Below are 14,219 nucleotides of genomic sequence, written 5' to 3'. Positions count from 1 at the left end.
ATGTCTATGGTAAATATTTAGGAATGATAATTACTATAATAAATATTCTTTACAATCAAAAATATACATACATATGGTTATCAATTATAGCAAACATTGTAGATATTAAAAGATTAGATTCTTTTCTTAAAGTAATAAATGTCTTTAATGAATAGACAGAAAAGGTTCCAAAAACTTAGTTTTATCTGGCTTGTAAGATAATTTAGATATCTATTTTGAGAAAATTTAATCTTTTTATTTTATTTCAATACAATCACAATATTTTATTAGTTGAATGACTAAAAGAAGTTTCACTACATCTGCGCATACTCTCAACATCCATTTTTTTTTTATATTTTATCAAAACAAATTAATATTATTTACAATGGCAAAAAAATGAAAATTGTTAAAAAAAGTTACCCCCTTATAAATCAAATGGATAATAATAAAAAAAAAAAAAAAAAAATGGAATGTGAGAGTTTTATTTAAATTTTTAAGTATATTATGAATAATATCTCATCAATACTATCTTAGTTTAATCAATAAATAAATATTATATTATTTTTAAAAGGTATATTGAATATTGATGACTGTATATCAATCTACATCTGTATCATCTGTATGTAATCGTCTTGACCATTAAGTGATTAACTGTTAACTTAATTTAATAATATTAACTAAACATAAATTTACTTACTATTAGATTGTTCTGTAGAAGGATCCATTATTTTACTAGGTAATTTTGATAAAACTTCAAGGGCAAGTGCAGGACATCCTGCTTTAAAATGAGCGTGTGCAGTTTTGAAATATAGTTGCCTTTCTAAAGGAGAAATGGAATCTTCTAACATTAACTGAAACAAATTGTATACATCAATATCAATTTTCAAATTCAAATACAATATTTTAGTTACTTGTCGATCAGAAGTTTCTCTACACCTAGCATCAGAACCGTAACTAAAACCAGCTAATACTACAGTATGATTCTTTTTATCTTGATACGTGGATGCTAAATAGTGTCTTATTAACAATGGATGTGTACGGAGATAAACATAGAAATTGAACACATTTGGATTAGCTACAAACAGTATTTATATATATATTAAAGATTAAAATATTTATTGTATTTTAAATTTTAAATTTTCAAACATACCAGCTGAAGTTTCTTGTTTTTCCTCATCATTATATTGTGGATGCATTGTACCTACGTTCATTTGGACTAATGTATTAAGACTTCCAGTAGAATCTTTAAGTATCCAAAGAGCCATAGAACGTAAGAATGGGTCTGGATTAGCCATAGATAATTTTTGATTTTCACCATTCTGATCACAACCAAGTATTTCCTACAAAAATTAAGTTAATTTAAGAATGAACATAATTCAGTTATAAATTAGTCTTTTAATAGTGGAAAAATCAGTTAATTTTAAATATACCTCATACAAAAGCCGTTTAAGACTGGGTGGAGTAGAATCAATTTCACCCTCATATAACCGAGCTATCACCATAGCTAATTGTAAGTCATCTAGTTTATTTAAGCATACCTAAATATAAGTTTGATTTTAATATTAATTATATATACATAATTAATGCATTTTAAAGTATGAAATAATTACTTCAATTGCATCCCTAAGAGCTCCAGCTAAAAGGAAAAATGCAGCAGCGTGTTCAAATCGTTGTTTTCCAAGTAATGCAAATGCATTTTTTAGAGCTGCCTTTCGCCAACGGTCTTCCGCAAAATTATTGGAAAAGAATTGAGTCATTCGCTCATCTCTTTTAGACCTAAATAATCCCCAAACTAAAGACTTCTTTTTCATTGCAAGATAAAAAATAGCAGCGTCTAAAGGATCTTGGTTTGTCTGGTATGCCGCTTTAGCGATCTGAGACAAATTTTATTTTTATCAATACAATTAGTTTTTAACTAATATCTTGAAATAAAAACTTACTTTCTCAATACATGTTCTCAATAATGTCTGATTTCTGAGCCACCACCCAACACCTAATTCTTTTAATGCTGACCAACGTGGTGTTCCTCGTACATAAGAAGGTGTCAATTGTAATAGTTCTTCTTCACTTTCAGAGTGGAATGCCCATGCAATATCTGCTGAACACATACCTCTTTTTTGAAATTGAGTACGCTGAGCTACACCCAAACATCTTAGTAAATAATTGTAATGTTTCATTGCCAGCAAAAATCTAAGACCACAGTCATCTAATGAATCTGAAAAACATAATCATAATTAATTTTTCTACCTTAAACTTAGTCTTTCTTTAACTAACCTGAACACACTTCACCTTCTTGTGGAGCTGAACTATCTTTCGCAAACTGTGTCTTATCTACAAACCTATCAGCAAAGTCTGTGTTACATGTAGATACAGTATCGGCAAGGGCTAGCAAGTGCATTTGATCTAAACTTGATAAACCGGGCAAATGCGTATGAGTTAACAGACGAGACAAGAGTTGACCTTGTTTTGGTCCAAAATGAGAAAGTAGACATTGTTGTTTTTCTGTTGCATTAGATTGACGCTCACATCTACGAGGGCTTTCTGGTTCTGATTCATCATTCAATATGTCATCTAAATTATCTTCTGATGTTGAAATGTTTCCATTAAATAATTCATTATAATCTTTTTCATCTTCAGCTAACTTAAGAGCAGTACTGGCATTTTCTTTATCAGCGGCCAACAGTGTCCATAAAGGTAAAGGTGGAATAGAGGTGATTTCTGCATAATCCAACATCAGTTCCTCTGGTATTGCTGTAGTGGATCCCCTAGGTTCCATTGGACTTGTAGCTAATAATGATAATAATAATATTTGTAAGCAAATGAATATCATTGAAATATTTTTATTTAGAATTTACCAGTTCCAGCATAGCTCACAGATAATGTTCTAGATCTTGACCACCCTCTTTGACGAGTTAAATTATCTTCTTCTGAATAAGAACACACAACAGCACCTTGTCTTACACTGCATGTTGTTGAAATACACCTACAAGTTTTATCATTTCATATTTGTAAACAAAAATAATATACAATGATATTTAATTTAAATCATTGGTTTACCTGACAAGATGTGCAAGAATCGCTTTCACCCAACGGATTTTTCCAGAATTCAATAGTTCCATTAGTTGTTTAGGGTGATATTGAGGAAGAACTGGACATGCTATCCGACTAGCTTCAAATAGTCCATAATCTGGCATATAAGAATCTTGAATATTATTTGTAGAGTCCCCATTCTGGATACCCAATTTCTTTTTTTTTGTCTCAGCAGTTAACATATTTAAATTGATTGAGCTGACACGAGACAAATGAGGCATTGAACTTACGTTAGCCAATCGTCTTTGGGATGTTTCCTAAGTATGATAACAATACAAAATACAATTTTTTTTTTAGAGTTATTTGTTTTTCAAATATTTAAGATTACATGAGCTAAAGTTCTAAGATCTTCATCTCTTAAATTTCTAGTGTCTTGAAGCTCATCAGATTCTTGATGTATTAACTTGCAACACAATAAAGCATTCTTTTGTATCGTATCTGAATATGGTTTACATTTAATTCATATATTAAATCATTATTTTAAAATAGTTCAGATGTTGTAAATACATAATTCTCCAATATACTTACATGTATTTGGTTTCCACTGTGAATATACATGCATTTCACTATCCATGCCTACAACTAATATACCATCACGAACCCAAGATATTTGCATTGGAAGTGGAGGCAAACCATCTGCTGTAGTAAGATCAATTTTTCTGAGTTTCATCCATCTAAGCAAAATAATAGTGATTAGTATGTGATTATTATTTTATTGAAGAATACTCATCATCTCAAAAGGTAACAAATTTTTTTTTACATAATTTAAAACTTATATTCATACTTTTTAAAAATATAAAGCAGAATACCTTTTAGAGTACTTCTTTATTCAAGTTATATAAGTATCCATATTTGGAAGAGTAACTATGAGCCGTAAGAATTTAAAGTCGAGATGAGAGAATTCTAACAAATATATACCACCACATGTTTGTAATAACTCCACTAATCAAAACTTTAAACACCTACTTATAAATATATAACTAATAATTAATTAACTACTCATCCAAAATTTTATTTTAATGTTATATTTAAATACTCCAGACACTATTCTGCTTTGGAATGTGAAATTACAAAACAAATGTTATTAATAAAAAAAGTAAAAACTTATAATCAATAATGACAATTTGTAAAAAAAAAATATAATTTTTATATAAAATATATATTATATATATATAAATGATATAATGTTTCTCCAGAAATATGAGATTTTGAATTAATGAAAATTTAAAATTAATTAAATTATATGTATAGGTAACTAAAATTTACCTTATTTCATCAACGAAATTGGGAGAAGCTAGAGACGAAGCTTTTCGTAATATTGGACGGTTTACTGATTGGGATTCTTTCATTGCTTTCATATTAGCTTGAGCTAAATCACTAGATACTGGTGTGAACAACATTATCTATACAAAAGTATAAATATAAAAAGTACAAAACAAAAATTAATCATCTTGTAATATAAAAATACATCAAACATTTTATTAACTTATCATCAAAAAATAATTTACCTTGCTACCAACAGCTACAGTTAGTATATGAGACCCATCTTCTTTAGATACCCAATCCAATTGAACAATATGTTTTTGTGTTAATGGACAAGTATTGCCATTTTCAATAATAGATTTTCTTAATGACTGAAGAGTACTAAAACTAGGAACAGCCAGTAAACCTGAAAAGTAGATAAATTATTATATTACTATTCATGATATATTTATTTAATTAACATACCATGACTACTTTTGACTAAATTAGTTTCATTCTCTCCATTTCTACCATTACATCTTCCAATGGTACCATCCAAATCTTCTGACGATAACGCTTTTAAAACTGTAGACTGTAACTTATGTTTTTTAGATGACAGTATTGTTTGATCATGTAAATATGTCATATCGACACTAGGATCAATATGAAGTTTGGGCAAGTGAATATTTTTCATATGTATTGTGTCTTCAAGTAACCATTCTGAACCACCAGTACTTTCACATTCATAAATAGCCACACATAAATTCACATACCTTGATTCGGGGTCTTTTTTTGATGGTCGAGTAAATGATTTTCCATATTTATATGCACAAGCAATACGACCACTATATGCAGCACTTATGTTTAATGGTTGACCTAAAAATAAAAATAAATCAAAATATGTTGAGTACTGAGCAGTAGATCAAATTCTACCTGATATTTCAATCATTGATTTGCGATCTTTTCTTATCATTTCCCATTCAACCCATTGGTAACTAACTTCATCTGCTGTTTTTGAAATTTTACATTTCCAAAACCGTAATGTACTATCTGAACACGCAGTTACAAACACATATGGCGCAAAACAAGCTGGGTAAATAGAAGCTGAACTTAAATGCCCCCCAGCAGGAGATGCATGAATTACATCAACACCATCAGGTAAATTTAATTCTTGTGTACAAATCTAAAATTAAACAATAACAGTTTTAAAAATTAAATACCATAAACTTCATAAGGATAAATTTACAAAAAAAATATATAAACTATTGAAATTGCTTTTTTCTTTATTTGCAATACATTTTATTAAAATTATGTCAAAAAATTAAATTACAATATTTATACTAATAAAATAGTAATTTTCAGAATTGTATATTAAATTAACTTACCTTGGTAGTTGATATTGAAACATGAGGAGCAAAAGCTGATAATGTTGGTTGAGTTGTTTCTTCCCCACCTAAATTTGTTGCGCCTAATTTTCCCGAATTATCCATATCATCATCATCTTGTACCAAATGACTATCAGGCACATACATCATACTTTCGCTGAAAGCTATTTATAAAATTACAATATTTAATATTTAATAATCATACATTGAAATAAAAAACAAAATTGAACATACGATTATTTTCAGGTTGAGAAGCTATTATTAAACGCCACATATGAACAGTTGTACCTTGAACAGTTCGTTCAAGCACCACTAAATAAAATGGTTCTTCAAAATCTTCATCAGGTTCTTCACTGTCTAAACCTGGTATAGCATCTACTAAACCTCTACCAGAAGCTCTTTCTCCAGTCATTAACTGTTCTTGAAATACATGTAAAAATTGAGTATTTTGCCAATCCTATAATGAAAGTAATTATTAAAGATTAGATTTGGCTTGTACATAAATAACAATTTACATGTGTTGCATCAGATATAGCGTCCAATTGAATAATACATCCGGGTCTAGCAGTAGATTGTTGAGAAACAATTTTGATACGATCGTGCAGTGAATTATGTTTCAAATCATTTTCAGAAGAAACATCAGTTGACAAACTAACCATTGAGTCCTATAGAAATTTATTATGTTTATAACTATAAAAAAAACTATACCAAAATTATATTTCTTACTGCAGCCATTCGACTCCGGTGTTCTGAACTGGATACTTCAGCCAATAATGTCCTGGCATCTATAACAGCTTGATAAACACGTAAACATTCTCCATCTGATGCCACAAAACAAGCACTTGGAGAATTTGATAATGTCCCCAAAGTAGTACTAAAAAAAATCAATTAGATATTTAAGATTAAATTTAATATTAAATAATATATTTAAAAAAAAAAAAAAATAAATAGTTTTTGAAGAACCTTGGTAATAATGTTGGAATCCAAGCAACATTTGAAAATGCTGATATCTGAAGTGAATTTATTCGAGCAAGTTCAGAAACACCACCAGATTTAGAAAGTGGCCCAACTGCATCAACTCTCCATAATATAAGTTCACTACAAAATCCCTACAAAAAAAAAATCATTTTTTGTTTAAATAAATATTATTTTATTTTTAATATTATATTATACTTACTGATGGAGGTTGAGCAATAGGCGGTGGACTAGGTGATAAAGGAGAAGCTGGAGTTTCTTGATCAGGTAAATTGTGATGGGAAGTAGTTAACAATAACGGCAATACAGGATGACAGGTTACGTCATTTACACGGAACCGATGACCAGAAGCTCGTGATGCATGACCAATACTTAAGACTTGAGAAAATTTAGATTTATCAGCAAAGGTTAATTGCCATAAGTTTAGAGTTCCATTAGTATGTTTGGTGACCATTGACAAAGTTGGACATGGCGGGGCAGATATTATATCGTTAAACGTTCCGGAATCTTCACCCATAGTTGAATTGGCTTGATTAGGTTTTCCATTTTCAGTCAATGATGATGGTTCAACAGATTCATTCTGATGGTGTAAATCAATGTCACCTGCTAAAGAGTCGCCATCTTCCTCCAAAACTCTAGGAAGACTTGAATCACCATTATCTCCATTTGTACCTAAGTAAAAAATAATTATTGAAAGCAGTGCATAAAAACTCAAATAATTAACTAACCATGAACATCAGTTGATGATCTGCTTGGTGCTGCAGCAGCAGTTTTAACAACATCTCTAAAAGCTAGCTGTAAACTTGATCCAGACGTGTGATATAAACAAACATTATGCGACATTGTGGTAGCATCTCCAAGAGGAAAAGCATTAGGTATTCTAGTAGAAAAAGAAACTTGGGCTTGTCTAAATGAACCGGGATGGTATTCATCTAACCAGTCAACTACCCAAATTAAATAACTTCCATCAATAGGATGGACAGCAAATAACAAATCAGGGCTATGGTGCCAGTCACGAAGTAGACATTCAATTTTATTATCAAGAGAATCGGTGGTTATATGATTTGTATCCGTAGTAAATGAATTCACAGATGTTGTATTACTAAAATACAAAAATTAACAAAACATATGCATGAAAAGGATTATCATTTATAAAAGTAAATAATAAATTGAATATAAATTACCTCAGTGTAGGATGAGTTGATGGACAACTATGTTCATCACTAACACTTTCATCTTGCGATGTACTTTTACCAAGCTTATTCTGTTTACGTTTAGGATCACTATACTCAACATCATGATGTTCTGATATTATAAATTGTTCATTTATAAGCATATCATCTTTTTCAACTACTTTTTTGGTTAATTCCTTAACAAATATTTTACATATTAATAATAGCAGTTTGATTTGATATATCTAGGCCATGGAACTTAATGCATTTGCATACTTAATAAAAAGCTAAATATCAAAAATCTGATTTGACAAGAATTCGCATCATACAACTTAAATCCAAAAACGTAAATTATATAATGTACCAAGTTTAAATGGTTTTGCATATTTTTATGTATTATATTTATAGAAAATATAATTTGGTATTTGGTTTTTAATTAATTAATCATTATAAATTTATATAGTACAAAACTTTTTTTGGAATATTATAATACTTTTGAATAATCATGAATTTTTATGTAAGCAAACTACAAAAAAATATATACTTTTAATTTTATAAAAATATAACCAAATATTATACTACATAATATTGAAGGTTTTTTATAGTGTCTTTGTATGCACAAATTTCATCATTATTTAGCGCATTAAGTTTCAAACTATAGTTATCAATTATAAATAATGAATTATTGTACATTTAGTATTGCTTCTGCCTGGAGTGAAAAATGCATTTCTTTATTGTTGAGCCAATGAAGAACAAAATTTGGTTCTCTTTCAGGGTCAGTGCTTGATAAACTAGGCACTAATGGAATGTCTAAAGAAAATAAGGTGATTTTATAATATATTATTTTATGCATACATTAATTTAAATTAAATTGTTGAAATTACCAGTTTCAGCATTTATGCTTGCAGCTAAATGAAAATGAAGTCCAGGAATAATTCCGGTACCATGGAAACCGTAACTATGAAAATCATGGACGCTGAATGTAGATGGTAATGTTGGTATTGTAGAACTTGTACTTCCAGCCATACCAGTTCCAAGATCTCCTTGATGCTTAGCATGCCTTCTTATATGAAAACAAGCTCTATCAAAATTAAAAAAATAATTTAAATGATTTTATGTTCTTTAACTAAGTATTCTAATTAACTACTTCATATGTTTGAGACGTTGAAGAAGTCGATGCTTATGTCTATGTGTTCGAAATCGTGGATTATGAGCAGCTAATGGATCAAAATGACTCATATTTACTAATCCATCATCTGGTAAAACAGTTTCTGACCATAATCGACAAATATTATCACGACATGATGTAACCAGCATATTTGAAACAGATCCCCTAAAACAGAAAATTTATTTTAATTACAATATTATCAAACAGGCAGAATAAAACAAATTACTTTGGCATATATTTGCTAGTTTTCCTCCATGATAGTTGTGTTACAGCACGAGGATGAGCTATGTATACAAAACCGTAATTTGGCTCACCAAAATTAGAAATAGCACTCATTGAGTAATTCTGATCAACGCTTTTTGATGGAAACAGTACTACATTAATTATTAATAACAAATAAAATTAAAATTTTATTTTTAAATAAAATAAATGTTTTCCTTTATCATTGTAAATCTCTTGCTTAGAACAAATTAATAAAAATATTATATCGATAATTCAAACAACACTACAGGATAAATATTATATTGCATGGTTAAAAACTCTTATAATCGTCTAAAATTTCAAGTTTCTGACTTCACATAAATTCTTTGAATACCAATTATTATTTATAAAGACATTATTCAATTTTACTAGTCAACAACATAAACAGTATCATGACAAAATTAGAATAAGAAATAAATAGTTATTATAATTATTACCAGCAACATATCAAATAAAAAATTATATACCTCAATACTACTGCCATTTAAGTGGGAGTAATAAATAAGTTACCTCCTACCTTATGAAATTTACAATAATGTATTAAAAGGGATCTACAAAACATTTGGTTTTAACACGGGTCCAACAGTTTGTTTATTATTCTTGCTTAAGGACCATTTGGAAGTAAAAATGTCTTAATTACATACAATAAATAAAAATTTGGGTTCCATCTAAGAAGTATACATATAGCATATTTGCACATAACTATCTTTTGTAACATATAACATTTCAACAATTGTAACCATCATACTCACATTGTTTATTTTCAAACCAAATTTTGACTAGTCTGTCATCTTTTCCAGCAGTAGCAAACAATGTTCCATCTGGTGAAAATGCAATGTGTACTACTGGAGTGGCAGTTTCTTTTTGCCAAACACATTCCCATCCACGGACTTCACCACAGTTATATGATGTTGTTAATGATATTGGTATTGCTTCTTCACCAATTTCAAATGTTACTCCATCACTTGTCATTCCTATACAAAACATAAATATTGTAACAAGATTAAAAAGTACAGCAAATTTAGTTTCTTATAGATATTTAATCAATTTTAATTATTTTAATTATCTAATACGAAGGGTAGCACTTTTTCTATAAAAATATATATTTTATATTTATCTAGCACCTGATTTAAAATAAATAAACAAAACGATGATAGTGTAAATTAATACATGTCTAGTATTAAATATGTAATTAATGTAATTAATATCAGAATAAAATCAATGAATTACTAATTTATAAAGTCAAAAATACTTGTTTAATTTGTTATTGAAATATAATAATATTTATTGACTATAAATATATAAATATATATTATATATATTTAAGGCATAAGAATAACATTACTAATATTATTTACCAGTATTATCTTCTAAGGGCTCATCGGGTAATTGTTGATGCCATAGTTGTAAGACAGTACCACCTGTAAGCAACCGAGTGCCTTCCAAATTCCATGATAAACAGCTAATACGACAAGCAGTTCGCCAGCTAGCTGTTTCCACCCATTTATAATCCAATTGCTGAAATTATAAAAGAACAATAAAATAAATTAAATATTTAGGTTTAAGGAAAATAGTTTAAATTAATTGTATTTAAAAAGTACAGGACTAAGTTAAGTATACGTTTTCTAAATATAAACTTACATAAAAAAAATTCTTTTCTTTGATGAGGAAAAAAATTTAACCAATATTATGAGTTTTAATTAATTATTAAAATATTTTTTATATTTAAAACATATGTTTTATGTAATTGATCGTTAGATAACAACAATAATGTTAATTTGATTAATTGCTTTTCAAATATATTTTGTTAACAATATGTAGTATACTAAATTTTATTAAGATGGGTTTTTTTTGGTTGAGAAAAATTAAAGTTTACTAAGTATTTTCTTCTCCTAAGAAATTACTTATTGCACCTATAATAGTACAACATAAAGATAAAACAAATATTAAGTGAATTAACTATCAATAATTAACTGTTAAGTCAGTTAAGTGCTATAACATTATAAATTGTGTTTAGTAATTAAGTCATAGGTACCTAAATACAAATAATGCAATTTATTAAAAGTATCATAGCTATATATAATATATATATACAAATATATACACGGACAAATTAAGTATATGAAATACAAATAATATTATGCATTCTATTATGATTGTATCAATAGGAATACATTAATATTTGAAAATAACTATATATATAAATGTGAGAAAATTTCATTTTAAGTATTTAGGTCTTATTAAATGTTGAAATTGTTTAAGTTGTGTATTTAGTTCAATAAAATCTTGTATATTTAAGTATCTATGTATACCTAAGTACAGAGGTGTAGCAATGTGGTACAAGGCCCTCTTTTTGGTCGCATTATGGTATAAATTTTGTAGAATAAATCATAATAATTTTTAAACATCTTTTAAGAAACATTTTGTGTATTATTAATATTATTAGTAAAAGGTAAGTTATTATTGTTTATGGAGTAAAGTAATAACAACTTAGTATAAGATATAGATATCAAAAGTCTGATTTATTTTGCTTAGCCCATTCTCCCCCATTGAAAAATCCTATGTACACCACTGCATATGGATATAAATACACAAGTATTATAAATAATGACTCACTATCATTTTATAATTAGTTAACAGCTTTTAATACTATATTAGTATCTACTTAAAGCATTTAAAAACTCAAAATTATTAAATATGATCAAAATCATATTTATTGATCAAACTAATACTAGTAGATTAAGTTGAAATTATTTTTATCAAGGGATAATTGTGTATTAGTATACCTCATCAAATATTCAGATTTGTTGTAAGAAAACGTTTAAAATATGTAAAAATTAGTAACAGGTACTCTCAAGAAGATTCAAGTAGTAAGTTAATAAATATATGTTACACTGATTATATCTTAGTACAAAATAGGGTATGTAGATGGCATTATGGCAAGTAAATTTAACGAATTACAGATAAGTTTATGTTTGATCACTAGTTTATTCCTGTATGTTCTTAAGGCTTACAAACTTATTATTCATATATGGGTAAACTACTAATTATAACAATAATTTAGCATACATAATATTTTTGACCAATAAAAGTATTTAAATTATTTAATTAAACATATTGTGCATAATATTTAAAAAATAACTTAAAATAAATCTATTGCAAAAATGTATTATTAAGTAGGTAACTTGAGAGAAATATTAACTTATTATTCTAATGATTACCTACAAAGGTTCATTTTAGTACAAACTTTAGGGCCTAAAACAAAAACTTTTATGTATATGGGTGTGTCTAGAGCAAATATGTAATAACATTTAATGATACTAAAAATGAACTTGCATGGGGTGAATTTTTGCAAACCAGCGGAGTTGGCTCAAAGACACATATTTGATTGTCGTAGGCGGCTGCTATCTTCCCTGTATCTGTTGAACAGTCCAAACAACTAATGCGGATGTAGTTATGTATCGCACCAGGGATGATTTGCACCCGTTCGAATGTGCTCGCCAATATCACAATATTGCATCCAGCCGCATAAGCCTAAACCAAGTAAGATGATAAGTAGTGTATTGTGGGCCATTCCTTGGTTCAGAAGTGAAATACTTACAGTGAATGGTACGCCTTCTACACTGCCGACGGCGAAACACCGGTCGCCAGCATTACAGGCACCACTCAATATTTGATGGCAGTTCATGTCGTCTGCCGCCTAAACTATGGACATGATCGAGTTAGTGGGTCATACACTACAAACGCTTCCGCTTTCGCCCGCCCTAACGTAACATCATCGTCACACCGCGAATAATATCGGCCAAGCGCACGGCCGAACGAACGCGTAGAAAAAAGGGTGACAACGACGGCACCCGAACGTCAAAAATTGCAGCAAGTAAAATTAATTATAATAAATAATAATAGTAGTAAATAGTAATATTATACAATTAACATACACCGACCGATACACAGTATTATATACAAGGCCACTGATAAATATTCGATAAATTGATAAAGATTATAGTCGTGGATGGTTTTTGATAAGATTTTTTTATGCATAAATTACATAGACCTTAGTACTTTTGGACGGAACACGGAAGGGAACATCCATATTATTATCTTTTACACTTTTGCAGTAGGATGATGCAGGCAACCAAGAGCGGGGAATGGTATTATGGTAGTTGAAAAATGATAAAAGTGGTTATACGGCTGACAACTATGGTAACTTATGGTGTAGCCAACCTCGTCAATTTTAAATGTGTTTATGCCATAATTTGAAACGTTAACTTTTATTTTTTCTAACCAATGGAATGTGATTTAAACGCTAAATAGTATATTAAAATAATAAGTCTATGGTATATTATGATCGAAGTTTACAAGACTATTAAAATATGTTCTAAGGGATTAAATAGTTTTTATTTCACTCACGAATGTCTACTGGAGTCGTGGCTAATGCGTGGACGGCATAAACCAGGTATTTTATATGATTGAATAACCGTATTATAGAGTAATTATATAATTACTACATAAATATTGTAAGGTACTTTGGTACATATTAATTGTTTTCTGACCTAAGTGTCCTGATGACTTAAAAACATGTACCTATAGTAAATATATGAATTAAACATTAATATTCGGGACAAATGTTTATTGCAAGAAAGAATATTCTTAATAATTATTTTAGTACATGATCCAAGTCCCGTGGATCCTCTGGGCTCTGGTTTCTAGTATGATTTGGAATAATGTGGGTACTATGTAAAATGTTGGTAAATAATTTTCACGTACTTATTGTTTTTTTGGACTGTGAACCGTAAAATACCTATACGGTTTTATTCGGAATCACAGTTTATGCTGATAGTATGGTGATTATTTAAGCATATTAGCGTAATATTGTTTTAACATTCAAAAATATATTTATATTTTACTATCTTACGGGTATAAAGTCGGGTGCCAGAACCAGGTAAC

The 14,219-nt window shown here is 28.8% G+C and overlaps 1 protein-coding gene across 4 annotated transcripts in view; it reads right to left on the bottom strand.

Moving 5' to 3' along the window:
* The window catches only part of Rbcn-3A (rabconnectin-3 alpha), a 30,593-nt gene extending 17,352 nt beyond the window's left edge, over positions 1 to 13,241 (bottom strand). For 3 of the 4 annotated variants that reach the window (XM_015516970.2, XM_089229600.1, XM_089229599.1), the window contains exons 1-31: positions 12,874 to 13,241; positions 12,609 to 12,806; positions 10,631 to 10,790; positions 10,025 to 10,246; positions 9,238 to 9,385; positions 8,991 to 9,176; positions 8,728 to 8,924; positions 8,535 to 8,653; positions 7,856 to 8,040; positions 7,400 to 7,773; positions 6,874 to 7,343; positions 6,660 to 6,805; positions 6,423 to 6,570; positions 6,212 to 6,361; positions 5,931 to 6,153; positions 5,697 to 5,860; positions 5,245 to 5,494; positions 4,798 to 5,187; positions 4,578 to 4,738; positions 4,336 to 4,472; positions 3,598 to 3,743; positions 3,398 to 3,507; positions 3,037 to 3,326; positions 2,835 to 2,962; positions 2,254 to 2,766; positions 1,920 to 2,194; positions 1,590 to 1,853; positions 1,410 to 1,517; positions 1,130 to 1,319; positions 891 to 1,054; positions 677 to 830 (exon numbers count right to left, since the gene is read on the bottom strand). In XM_015516970.2, coding sequence (XP_015372456.2) covers positions 677 to 830; positions 891 to 1,054; positions 1,130 to 1,319; positions 1,410 to 1,517; positions 1,590 to 1,853; positions 1,920 to 2,194; positions 2,254 to 2,766; positions 2,835 to 2,962; positions 3,037 to 3,326; positions 3,398 to 3,507; positions 3,598 to 3,743; positions 4,336 to 4,472; positions 4,578 to 4,738; positions 4,798 to 5,187; positions 5,245 to 5,494; positions 5,697 to 5,860; positions 5,931 to 6,153; positions 6,212 to 6,361; positions 6,423 to 6,570; positions 6,660 to 6,805; positions 6,874 to 7,343; positions 7,400 to 7,773; positions 7,856 to 8,040; positions 8,535 to 8,653; positions 8,728 to 8,924; positions 8,991 to 9,176; positions 9,238 to 9,385; positions 10,025 to 10,246; positions 10,631 to 10,790; positions 12,609 to 12,806; positions 12,874 to 12,960 — 6,457 coding nt within the window. In that variant the 5' untranslated portion in view covers positions 12,961 to 13,241. The remainder of the gene's footprint in view (positions 1 to 676; positions 831 to 890; positions 1,055 to 1,129; positions 1,320 to 1,409; positions 1,518 to 1,589; positions 1,854 to 1,919; positions 2,195 to 2,253; positions 2,767 to 2,834; positions 2,963 to 3,036; positions 3,327 to 3,397; positions 3,508 to 3,597; positions 3,744 to 4,335; positions 4,473 to 4,577; positions 4,739 to 4,797; positions 5,188 to 5,244; positions 5,495 to 5,696; positions 5,861 to 5,930; positions 6,154 to 6,211; positions 6,362 to 6,422; positions 6,571 to 6,659; positions 6,806 to 6,873; positions 7,344 to 7,399; positions 7,774 to 7,855; positions 8,041 to 8,534; positions 8,654 to 8,727; positions 8,925 to 8,990; positions 9,177 to 9,237; positions 9,386 to 10,024; positions 10,247 to 10,630; positions 10,791 to 12,608; positions 12,807 to 12,873) is intronic. The other variant, XM_089229601.1, reaches the window with a different exon arrangement.
* Positions 13,242 to 14,219: the final 978 nt, after the last annotated feature.

The sequence above is a fragment of the Diuraphis noxia genome, unplaced genomic scaffold, assembly GCF_037042655.1.
Source record: "Diuraphis noxia isolate RWA-SAM2 unplaced genomic scaffold, SU_Dnox_SAM2 contig0005, whole genome shotgun sequence".
Taxonomy (NCBI): Eukaryota; Metazoa; Arthropoda; class Insecta; order Hemiptera; family Aphididae; genus Diuraphis; species Diuraphis noxia.
The sequence above is the reverse complement of the archived record's forward strand: the minus strand, read 5'-3'. Positions and strand labels throughout refer to the sequence as shown.